Below are 12,349 nucleotides of genomic sequence, written 5' to 3'. Positions count from 1 at the left end.
CTCTCTCTCTGCCCCTCCCCCGTTCATGCTCTGTCTCTCTCTGTCCCAAAAATAAATAAATGTTGAAAAAAAAAAAAAAAAAGAAGACCTTCAAAGTAAAGATTGTAGAGTTTTTCAGATGACTCTTTGTGAGTGTTAAAGGTATATGTTGAGGCCAGATATATAATATAATATATACAAGCAATATATAATATATAAACATCCTCATAGGAGGCCAGACCATTCGGTTTGGCAACTTCAGGGAAGAGAAAATGAAGGCTGCTAAGTAAAAATTAATGATTTTTCAGGAATTTGTAGGAAGTTGAGCAGTTTAATTGCATGCTTTGGGTGGATATGTGTTGAAGAAAGTAATTTTAGGAGACTAGGAAATTGTGCAATAATCTTAACTTGGGTCAGAATTGTAATTATTGCAGTAACAGAATGTTGCTATGTGTATATGTGACCGAAATGGGAAGCAGGTTTTTTTTCTTCTTTTTTTAATGCTTTAAAAAATAACAACAAAATGTCCATTCTCCCTCTTTGGACTTCCTTAATTATAAATACCAGGTAACTCAGTTCTGGCTAAATATAGGTCCAGTGGCCATCTATATTTATAACTTTCTTCAGGTAGGAGTCACCAGAGCAAGACAGAATTAATTTGGTGTGTAGGTTTTTTTATAGGCTCTAATTAGTTATGTTTTTCTTAAGCAGACCAACTGGGATCAATACTATTATATAACTGAACTCTGATGCCCGTGACTTTTAAACATAGACTCTTCCCCAGAAGCCAGAGGCCCTCAGAAGAGGCCAGCCCTGAAGACCAGCAGGTCCGGAAGCCGGCATGCTGCAGCTGCGAGCAGACAGGGCTCGAAACATCTGTTTCCAGCCAAGGGCAGGCTTTGGGAGTGATAAAGTGAAGAGTTTTTTGCAAAGTCAGATGTCTCATCTACAGCCCATTCATTTCTGAGACCTTGGATCGTGACATTTCGTGGCTGCTTATCAGCTGTTCCCGTGAGGCAGATTTAACTGTGTGAGCCTGGGGAGGTGGGAGTGGCATTTTTGTGCACTGACCAAAGCGTGCATTTAGCCAACCCCCCAGCCCCCCAACCCAGCGTGCTGACTTGAGAGCTCAGGGAACCACACCTGCATCTGAGGTCACGTTCATTGGAGGGCTGAGTGGGCGGCTGGACCTTTGGAACGATCCGATGTCATCTCGGGTGGATTTGGCATGCTCCTCAGTGACTTTGCTGCAAATCAAACGTAATATATTAGATGGGGCTCTTCTCTACCATTCCTTGGGATCTGCAGAAAACAACAAATCATCTTCTTTTTCTTCAGGAAGGCAGGGTACACCCCAGCCGCCAGCACCCGCAGATCCCTCAGGCCTCACACCTGCCCTGTATGAGCAGGGAGGTGATTTGAAGCTGGAAATACTCAAATTTACAGGAAAAAAAAAAAAACCCGAAAAACCAAAACGAGACAAGAGAGGCTCTTCCTGTCAACATCCCCAGCCCAGGCCTCTCCCCCGACACACTTGGCTTCTGCCCCTTCCTTGTTTGGCTTTGCAAGCTGTTTATACTCATCCCACCTGTAGTCCCCAAGAGTCTTCCTCTCCAAGGCCAGTTAGCTTGCCATGAATGAAGGGTGCCAGGCCACTTGGATGGAAGTGCAGAGTCCTGCATGGCCTCTCGCTCAGCCTGCACCCGTGGGAGTGGAGCTCAGAGGAGCTGCATGGGGCCTAGCCCAGGCCACACAGCGGGTAGATGGTTGCCTGACTCCACAGCCTCAGCACCGTCATGAGAGGGGAGGCTTAGAGAGAACCTGAAAGGCAAGACAGCAGTCACTGGGCTGAGAGGCACGGGGTCTTGGTTGGCCCCAGGGCCACGCTGGACAACTATATGTAAGGCAGAGAGGGGAAGACGTGTGTGTCCTTCCAGTATCACTTGAAATCTGTTCATTTCACCAAATATGTTTTGAGCTTCTGCCATGCACCAGACACTGCCAGGGCCTGAGGATTTACAGATGACAGTTCCTGCCTTTGAGAGCTTACCATGGAAGGATGGAGGGAAGGTGGGTTATGATAGCCACATGTGTGCAGACCTGATCCTGGAAGGTCCAGGAGGGCTTCCTGGAGGCAGTGATAGCTCAGGTGATGGTTAAAAATGGAGTGGGAGGTAGTCTTATTGGTGTGAAGGGGCTGACACACAACTGCAGCACCCAAGGACAGAGGTGATGCCACCAGGGCCAGGCCTTTGGCCAGAGAGGTGGCCTGGCCTAGTGGTGGAGATTCTTATGTGCCCCATGAGGGGCCAAGGCTTTGTTGTGGAAGGGAAGGCAGGGCTGGGGTAGGAATGGCAGTACAATGGTGCAGAAGAGGGTCAGAGGCCAGCCAGGGCCCTGCTTTGGTCCTAGTAGAGCAGTGGGGCCACCTACACTGATGTGGGGATGATGGGGTTCAGCCAGGCTTGAGAAACTTTCAGCAGGTCACTTCCAGAGGGTTTGGTGACACTGGACACCTGTGGAAGGTGTGGCACCATTTACCAAGACAAGGGACTCCTAGAGAGGAGGAACAGATCTGGAAGGAGGTGAGGGTGGCAAGAAGATGCTGACCTCAAGATGGCGGCTCTAGCTGTGGCTCTGGTTGTGGTGGGGAGTCATCTGGGACATGCACATTGGGGGCTGCTCCCCTCTATGCTCAGCCTGGAATAAGGAAACCAAGATGGTGAGGCTGTGACCCTGCCCCCGCAAGACTCAGCCTGTACAGCACAGATGTGCTCGGGACCCAGGTGGGTGGGAGAGGCTTCCCAGAAGAGCTGGTGTGGAGCTAGCCTGGAAGGCCCAGCGAGGGAGGGGCAGCCTCCTGGAAAGGGACTCGACACAGTCCCTGGATACAGCTCAGCGTATCCTGGGAAGAGGCTTTGGCATACCCGTGTGTGGCAGCAGCCGGGACCCCAGGAGCCGGAACCTTCATTTGGGGGTGGGCCTGGCTCACAGCCAGCATTCATGCTATCAGGTGATTCTGACCAAGGTAGTGGCCTTGGTGGCCCTCAGACCCAGAAGTTCTGAATTAGAGCAATTAATAGCAGCCTCAGGAGGTCCTATTGGATATCAGGGCTGTGGGAAAACCAAAGACTTTCCTGGTTGCATTTCAGAGCCATTTATTTGTGAATCTTGCATAAACACCCCAGGCAACTGTATACATACATATACAAACATATCTGAATATGCACATACATGTATATACACACACCCACACATCTCTGTGTACATACATACACACTCATACATGCACACACATATACACACATATCTGAATGCATACATATATATACCCACAAACATCCATATACATGTACACATATATTGCACACTGCACATCCATATACATGTGAACATGCATGTATACACACATGTTTGAATGCGTACATATATACATGCGTGCATATATATGCATAAGCACACATATCCGTGTGTACACATGGGCACATACGCTCACATGTGGACGTAATGGAATAGATACGTGCATGGAATATATGTCTCTCAGGATTTCTGCTTGAAATGGAGAGTGGACACCTGTTGAGCCACTTGGCCCTGTGTGAACACACCTGTTATCGAGGATGAGAACCAAGATGACCGGGAACCCCCCCATGGCAACCAATGCTGTGAATGTGGCAAGAGGCAGAAGGCATGATGGTTATGAATGGGAACTCCGAGGTCACGTCCTCACTGTGCTACTCACTCAAGATATGGTCTTGAAGTAGTTACTTCACCACTCCGTGCCTCAGTTTCCCCAGCTTCAGGGTGAGGATAGCATAAGGACGTCATGACAGTCAAACAAGTGAAGGCATCTAAAACTGCTCTCCTACTGCCTGACACATGGCATGTGCTCAGCAAGTGCCAGCTGCTCTTGACGTGAGCCAGGAGCACCCAGTAAATGTTGGGGACCCTCAGTGGCTGGGAGATGGGAAGGACGGAGAATTGCCATTCCCTGCGAACTCTGTGTGCTTTTGTACTATGTATATTTTGTACCATGTGCAGACATTATCTAGACTTTTTATTTATTTATTTACCTATTTATTTTAATGTTTAGTTATTTGGGGGGTTGACAGACAGGGGACAGAGGATCTGAGGCAGGCTCTGCACTGTCAGCACAGAGCCAGACCCGGGGCTCAAACTCACAAACCGTGAGATCATGACCTGAGCCGAAGTCAGACGCTTAACCGACTGAGCCACCCAGGCGCCCCATCTAGATTTGTTAAAATAGAGTACCCCATTAAAGAGAAACCGTGCTTTAACTGTCTTCACTGTGGATTCTTTGATCTCATTTCTCCCAATGCTCTGGCCGAGAACGTTTAGCAGGGTTTTTAATGATGTTTTAATGATGTTACCAATTTTATCAACTAATGTGTATAATTACACATCAGTGTTGAGTAAAGAGACCTGAGTGTTACATATTCAGAAGATTGTTCACATTCTTGGAGGGGGTTACTAACAGACTGGCTCTAATTAATGCATTGTGAAAATACCATGGACAGGAAAGAGAAAAGGCACTGAAATTTTATGTTGTGACTTAAAAAACAAACAAACAAACAAACAAAACACTCTGCACACCAGAGATCAGATTCATTGATGGAGAGCAAATTGAGGTTCTGGAAGGGCTCAGAGCTGAGCAGGACAGGCAGACAGCCTAGGATGCTGGGGGAAGAATTTCTCTCTCATTGTCAAGGAGGAGAAGGAAGAGGAGACTGCCAGCACCCTCAAACAGCGATATTCTGTGGAAGCCACTCACCCCATGCTTATAAAGGCAGGCTGCTTCGATACTGGCTTGAGAAGCGGTACACAGAGCACGTGAGTGGTGACTCCCAGAGGCCAGTGAGGCCTGGGGTAAACACTGTCCCAGGCCGTGGCTGAGGGACAGCAGCACAGGATGGCCCAGACTGCCAAGTTGGGAGGAGTAGCTACTTAATATCAGTGCAGAAGTCATATCAAAATAATGATATTTCCTCACTTAGGAAAGTGAATTCAAGATCACCTTGAATTCAAGTCTTTATGCCGCCCCAGCTTTTCTATTTATCCTTATGGTTCCAGCTCTTGTCCATTTGACCCTGAAGATGTACCAAAAGTGTTGCAATAATCCTAAGCCCTAATTTGTGTCTCTCTGTGTCATTTGGTGTCAGATGTTGTCACCTATTCATCTGTGGCCAGGTGGGGTGGGAGGGATTGTTGGTTCAGGAATTGGGAAACCCTGAGAGTAACAACTGGGGATAACTCCCTGGGTGGTTTCCCATTTATAAAATGGGACCATTCCCAAGGTTCTTTCCCTTCTCTGTAGGTCAGGACCATGTGACAGGGACACGTGGGACATGTCCCTTACGTTTAACCAGGCCAGTGGCCATGTCCCCAATGATGCTGCTAGAGAATGGAGGCTTCCCAGCCATTCTGTCCTCTTAGCTCATGTGGGTACCTGGAGATCTTAAAAAGCAGCTCCCTAAGCTGGGAGGGGCATTAACTGGGGTGGCAGGCAAGGTGAGAGCCAGAGGAATATTTAGATGGGGTGGGGGAGGAGAAGGAAGTAGGAAATAGCTCCTAAATCATAAATGCTGCATCAGCCAAGCGAGATGACTTTCGCTTGGCTGTGTTCCATGAGCAGTCAGGTGCACCCATCTACTGCCCCCTCCTTGATCCTTTCTGACCTTTTGGCCATGATGAAAACCTCATATTCCTGACCCATGCCTGATACCAGGGGAGGGCCATGGCAGAGGGCAGGATAGTGTGAGTCAGACAGATGTGAGTGACCTCCTGGGGCATCCGACAAAGAGGGCTCCTGGAGAAAGGGCAGCTCAATGGCCACATGAGACGCCACAGGTGCTGGGACAGCAGCTGCACCTATGTTTCTAAGCAGAGCCCCTCAGCATGTGGACTGGTGGTCCCCAACTTTTGGAGAAGCCATGTTCACCATCAGAGACTTTGCTGGACTCCCAAAGTATGCTCAGCAGCAAATGCCATAAATCACAGGTTGGCAAACATTTTCTGTAAAGGCCACATGTGAAATGTTTTGGGCTCCTGAGCCAGAGGGTCTCAGTAGCACACAATTCTGTCAGTGTAATATGAAAGTGGCCATGGGCAGTAGGTCAATGAATGGGTGTGGCTGTGCTCCAATAAAGCTTTACTGATAAAAACACAAGGTGTATATAGCATTGAAAGCAGGTTCATGAACAGGTATTTGCATACACATGCTCATGGCAACATTATTCACAATAGCCAAAGGGAGGAAGCGAAAATCCGTGTGTCCATGAATGGATGGATGGAAAACAGAATGTGGTATACAAATACAAGGGAATATGATTCAGCCTTTAAAAGGAAGAAAGTGTTGACAAATGTCATGACATGGATGAACCTTGAGAACACCATGTTTAGGGAAATAAGCCAGTCACAAAAGGGCAAATGATTCTACTCATATGAGATATCTAAAGCCATCAAACTCACAGAGACAGGAAGTAGCATGGAGTTTGCCAGGGTTTGGCGGGGAGGCGGGAATGGGAGTTCATGAAATGGGTGCAGTTTGGGGAGAGAGAAAAGTTCTGGAGACAGAGGGTGTCGTTGGCTGCACAACGTTGTGAATGTACTCAGTGCCGCTGAACTGCACACTGATAAATGGTAAATGTTATACTATGGTATAACCTGGCAAATGTTATACTATGTATATTTTACCACCGAAAAAAAAAAAAAAAAGTAAGCTAAACAGGAGATAGACCAGATTTGGCCTATGGACCATAGTTTTCTGATGCCTACTCTGAATTAATGAGTATTTATTTATTTATTTATTTATTTATTTTTAAATGCTTATTTTTTACAGAGGGAAAGAGAGAGAGAGGGAGGGAGAGAATGAGTGGGGGAGGAGCAGAGAGAGAGAGAGAGAGAAAGGGAGGCAGAGAATCCCAAACAGGCTCTGCACTGTCAGTGCAGAGCCTGATGTGGGGGCTCAAACCCATGAACTGTGTGATCACGACCTGAGCTGAAATCAAGAGTCAGATGCTTAACTGACTGAGCCACCCAGGTGCCCCATCCTCTCCTTGTCTTACCCTTACAGTAATTCCAGTACTTTCTGTCCTGTGCTGCCCTGAATCACACTATCTGGCCTCAAATCTTTGGCCATGAGGAAGGAATGTGGCTGCTGCCCACCCACTCATGCCAACTCTCCATAAGGACCCAGAAGGTGGAGAGAGGTGTTCAGAATTTCAGGGACCCTTGCAGCTGCTGTCAGATTTATGAACAGCCGGTGATCTGACCCCCTCACTGGTTTTTCTGAAACACATTCCAGCTTATTCTGCAGCTAACCTTGCAGGGGCAGGAGGACAGCCTTGGCTGGTGTCCCCTTCTCCTCTACATTGGGAGTGGTCCTTCCCAAACCCCCCAGTCCCTATGCTGGGCTGGACATACACTTCCAGACAGATGTGGCACTGGTCACCACTGCCACTGGGGCCGGTTTGCCAGGTCAGCCCTGGGGAGCATCTGTTCCTCCCATGGATTGCTCGAGGAGAGCAGCCCTCATTAGCTCAGACCCTGGACACCATTGCTAAGGATGATCATGGTGGCTCAAAGGCAGGGAGCTGGGTGGCGGTGGGGTTGGCTACCTCTGGCCTGGCTTGGCTGCCCTGAGGCCAGGTACTGCCCTGAATGACCTCCAGGGCTGCCCTGACACGGGTTTGCTTAAGGTCAGCAGCTCTGCGAGTAATCCACCCCTTTGCCAGCAAATTTGATTCACCTCTTAGTTTCTCCACGTCCCTGGATGGGAATTGACTTGAATGCCCAGAGTTAAAAGGCCAGGAGTTGTGAAACATCTCCCAGGGATGGTGGCAGCTTAGAAGCAAACATGCTGATTAAATACTGCTGTAAGTTAAGACTCCATTATTGCTTCTGGCTCTAAATCACAGCTCTGGCATGCGTTAGGAGGAGGCTTGACATATCTAGCAATTAACTCTGTTGAAGAAGTGAGCAAGGTGACTCATCTGTAGGAGAAATAAAAGTGCTTTTGTGCAAAATGGGGCCGAAATAACGAGGTTTATGATGGCAGAAGGGGTGTCCCGTGGTAGAACATGAACTGAGAATCTTAATTGCAGAAAACCATTTATTGAGCACTTACTACCTGCTGGGCACTCTGCTAGATCTTCCTATATTCGTGTAATTTAAGTCTTAGAGCAACCCTGCAAGGCAGTAGTTACTATTTTCGCAAGGAAACTAAGACTCAGAGAGGGCCTGAAGCCCAGGTCACCCGCAGGAAGGGATCGAGTTGGAATGTGGGCCCAGATTGGGCCAAATCTAAAGCATCCTGGTCCTAGCGAGGGGAATGGAGGAGCCGTGGGGAGGAGCCAGAAAGAGAATCCCGACCAGTGTTTGTTGAACACCCATGATACCTATTTAATCCTCATGACTATAATAGTATTCAGTGTTCCATAGTTGTAAGCTGTCGCTTACAACTCAGAGCACTCAGGAGCAAGTTTAAGTGAAAAAGGAGGATTTATATATTTTTTATTTTTTATTCAATTTTTTTTAACGTTTATTTTTATTATTTTTGGGACAGAGAGAGACAGAGCATGAACGGGGGAGGGGCAGAGAGAGAGGGAGACACAGAATCGGAAACAGGCTCCAGGCTCCGAGCCATCAGCCCAGAGCCCGACGCGGGGCTCGAACTCACGGACCGCGAGATCGTGACCTGGCTGAAGTCGGACGCTTAACCGACTGCGCCACCCAGGTGCCCCTTTTTTATTTAATTTTTAAAAAATGTTCATTTTTGAGAGAGAGAGAGCTTCCACGCAAGCAGGCAAGGGGCAGAGAACGAGGGACAGAGGATCTGAAGCGGTCTCTGCACGGACAGCAGTGATCCCGATGCAGGTCTGACACTCACAAACCGTGAGATCATGACCCAAGCCAAGGTCAGATGCTCAACTGAGCCATCCAGGTGCCCTGAAAAAGGAGGATTTTTAAATGGGAATCTCCTGACAAGAACAGGAGACAGCCAGGCAGCTGGGATGGGTGGACACGAGGGCTGGAGGGCTCTCATCTTGTGGAAATGGCCACTCTGAGCATCCACATCCCCCCAGGTCTCTGCCTGGGCCGGTCAAGCCTCATGGGGTTAGGTCACAGCAGACAAAATGGCTTGAGCGAGGCAGGTGTAGCCAAAGGTTGTTGGGCGTTGCTCAGACTTTAGTTGTACTGAACTCCAGTGGCTAAGTAGTTTTGTCCCCGTTTTACACATAAGGAATCGAGATTCACAGGGGGCGAATGTCCTTGCCCAAGATTACATGGCTAGTGGTGGTGAAGGGAGAGGGAAGGTTTTGAACCAGGTTCATATTGTAATCACCACACATGTGCCATCCTAGAGGACAGATTGTCTTAAATTCTCCCTTTGATCAGAAGCTGGAAAAGAAAACTAGGATGGTTTAGGCTGAGAAGGGCAACTTGAAAGTCTGTATAATGTTCAGTCCAACCTCTTTTAAGAAGCTCTGCTTTCAAGGATGGTGACCAACAAGCTAGTTTCAACAACCAGTGAAAGTCAGAACAAAAAACAGGTCTTCTGAGAACAATGTCCTGATACTCAAGGGTCACTGAGGCATGAGAGCCTGCCTGTCCCGAAGGCCACATCCATTGCTTCTCTTGGTTCTGTCCAGCCCTCAAGCTGAAATCTGTCTCGACAAACCACCCCTGGCAGAAAATTGGGACACCCTGGGGGTTTGGATGTTCTCATCTGACCTTTTCACAATCCCCAAGCAGATGGACGTGCGTGTTTTCTTTGGCTCCCTTGTTTTGCTTGGGAGCGAATGTTCATTCTTAGATCTTTCAGTTTACCCGTGGGGTGGAGAAGATGGAGTTTGTTTATAAATGAATATTTTGGTATAAGCCTGACTTGACACTAACTTAGCTACTTCAGGGATGCTTGGCCCTAAATGAACATGGCCAAGATAGTACACATTTTAAATGATAGGCACTTAATACAAGATTTGCTTCACTGGAATCACGACCCTGTGTTGTTTATCCCAAAAGGATTGTCTAAATCCACCGTCATGTTTGTAAATACCAACTATATGCCAGAGAGATGAGTGGGAAGGCATAACGGAGGGTATGTTTCCTTTGGGAGCAGAATGAGTCTCTAAGAGAAAGGGAAGATTTTTGTGGGATAGAGGATTTTTGAAGCTGTTTTTAAGACTGTATTAACTGATAGTGTCCTGCTTCTTGTTTTGCAGATTGGAAACCTGGAAAATTACTACCATTTTTATCATAGCAAAACCTTTAAAAGATCGACTTTGAGCAGCAGAGGCCCTCATACCTTCCTCAGGATGGACCCCCAGGTACAGATCTCTACTCTCTGGACAGGACCCTTTCCTAAGGCCTAGAGCATTGTTTGCTTTTCGTTTGGGTCTGTGCTTCTAAAAAGAGCTGAGCCTTGATTTTAATATGGTTCTACATAGTCGTTAGTTTTCTTTGTCCACTTTGAATAAAACAAGACAGATGTGTAGCAACAAATCAGACCATCTGAATGCTCAGAATATTTGGTCCCTTGTCAGACTGGAGAATTTAAATTGGCTTCAGTTCGAAGCAACAATCAAATGAGTATAGATCTGTTGATATTTTACATCTTTAGAAATCAACAGAATGCACTGTAATTAGAGGAGATAAATATCTGAATATCACCCATAACAGCAAAAAGACCAGGGAATTCAAAACAGTGTTTTAATGATTAAATTAGAGATTGGGCCGAAAGATGTTTTTGCGGTTGTCATAACACATGTCTTAATGGTTACCATGAATTTTAAAACTTGGGCAGTAAATATAACTTTTTTCCCCTTAAAAGTTCATGTGATCTTTGAGAGTAAGACAAATATAATTTGCAAAGAGGCTGACAGTTTAAGTTTTCATGTAATTCATGTTTATTGGGTGGTTAATGATACTTCCTTTCTGCATAGATTTGAGACTAATGTTTCACAAATGCCAGTCAAAACAGATCCTGGTAAGCTTACAAATTGAAGATGGTCAAGTTAGCTTTTGATGACTCCATTCATTCAGCAGGTGATTCTGGAATCCCAGCAATGTGTCAGGCTCTGTCCATAGTGGTGTCATTGGAGTGGGTGGTCAGGCTGATAGAAAATGAGGCAGTAAGTAGAAAAATATGTGATCTATCACAGGGTGATGAGTGCTATGAGGGAAAATGAAATTCATGTGAGAAGCGGTAGCAGCCCCAAATGAGGCTATTGGTAAATCATAGTTTTAGAACATGGAACTCGCCTTCTCGTGAAAGCAATGTGCTAAAATGTTAGTTTGAGCTTCCAAGCTGGCTCACGATACTATTTCAGCTATTCCCACAGAATATTTATAATAAAGTTTCCATGGAGAAATGGGTTCTTGGTGTTGTCCCAGGCCACCCCCAACTGACAATTGTAGCTCCTTTTGTATTGGCTGAGCCACAGATGGGTGGGAGAGATGGTTTATCCCTGGACACTGTACCCGCCACACCCTTCTCCAGGGCTTACCTTTGTGATGCTCTGATTCCGAGCACATGAGAAAGTGGTCCTCATGGAACTCATTCATGTCATTGGACTGTGACAAGGCAGACATGTACATATTTCTGAGTTCATTTTATTGGTGCGTAGGCGAACAAATGGGTGGATAGATAGAAGGAAATAGATATGAGGCTCCTGGGTGGCTCAGTCGGTTAAGTGTCCGACTCTTGACTTCGGCCCAGGTCATGATCTCATGGTTTGTGGGTTCGAGCCCCATATCAGGCTCTGTGCTGACAGTGTGGGGCCTGCTTGGGATCTTCTCTCTCTCCCTCTCTCTCTGCCCCTCCCCTGCTCACACATGCATGTGCTCTCTCCCTCAAAATAAATAAACATCTGGGGCGCCTGGGTGGCTCAGTCGGTTAAGCGGCCGACTTCAGCTCAGGTCATGATCTCGCGGTCCGTGAGTTCGAGCCCCGCGTCGGGCTCTGTGCTGACAGCTCAGAGCCTGGAGCCTGTTTCAGATTCTGTGTGTCCCTCTCTCTGACCCTCCCCCGTTCATGCTCTGTCTCTCTCTGTCTCAAAAATAAATAAACATTAAAAAATATTAAAAAAATAAATAAATAAACATTTAAAATTTTTTTTAAATGAAGGAAGTAGATATGAAACATTATGCTAATCCCATTATTGCTTCCTAGCAGGGAAGAGAATTTGATGCTTATTAAGGGACTACTATGTGCTTGAGTACTTTAACATACATCCTCTCATCTGATCATAGGGGGCTGTGATTATACCTATGTGTGTTCACACCATGGAACTGGAAGGAATGTTTTTAAAAAGGGGCTGGTATATATATACCAGCCCCTTTTTAAAAACAT

At 46.7% G+C, this 12,349-nt stretch overlaps 1 protein-coding gene across 1 annotated transcript in view; it reads left to right on the top strand.

Moving 5' to 3' along the window:
- Window positions 1-12,349, top strand: part of PCSK6 (proprotein convertase subtilisin/kexin type 6) — a 178,546-nt gene that overhangs the window by 21,126 nt on the left and 145,071 nt on the right. The window contains exons 4-6 of the mRNA XM_040493412.1: window positions 358-391; window positions 7,640-7,644; window positions 10,221-10,325. Coding sequence (XP_040349346.1) covers window positions 358-391; window positions 7,640-7,644; window positions 10,221-10,325 — 144 coding nt within the window. The remainder of the gene's footprint in view (window positions 1-357; window positions 392-7,639; window positions 7,645-10,220; window positions 10,326-12,349) is intronic.

This window comes from Herpailurus yagouaroundi, unplaced genomic scaffold, assembly GCF_014898765.1.
Source record: "Herpailurus yagouaroundi ecotype Mexico unplaced genomic scaffold, PumYag 185, whole genome shotgun sequence".
In the NCBI taxonomy this organism is placed as follows: Eukaryota; Metazoa; Chordata; class Mammalia; order Carnivora; family Felidae; genus Herpailurus; species Herpailurus yagouaroundi.
This window is presented reverse-complemented; position numbering and strand designations above follow the sequence as displayed.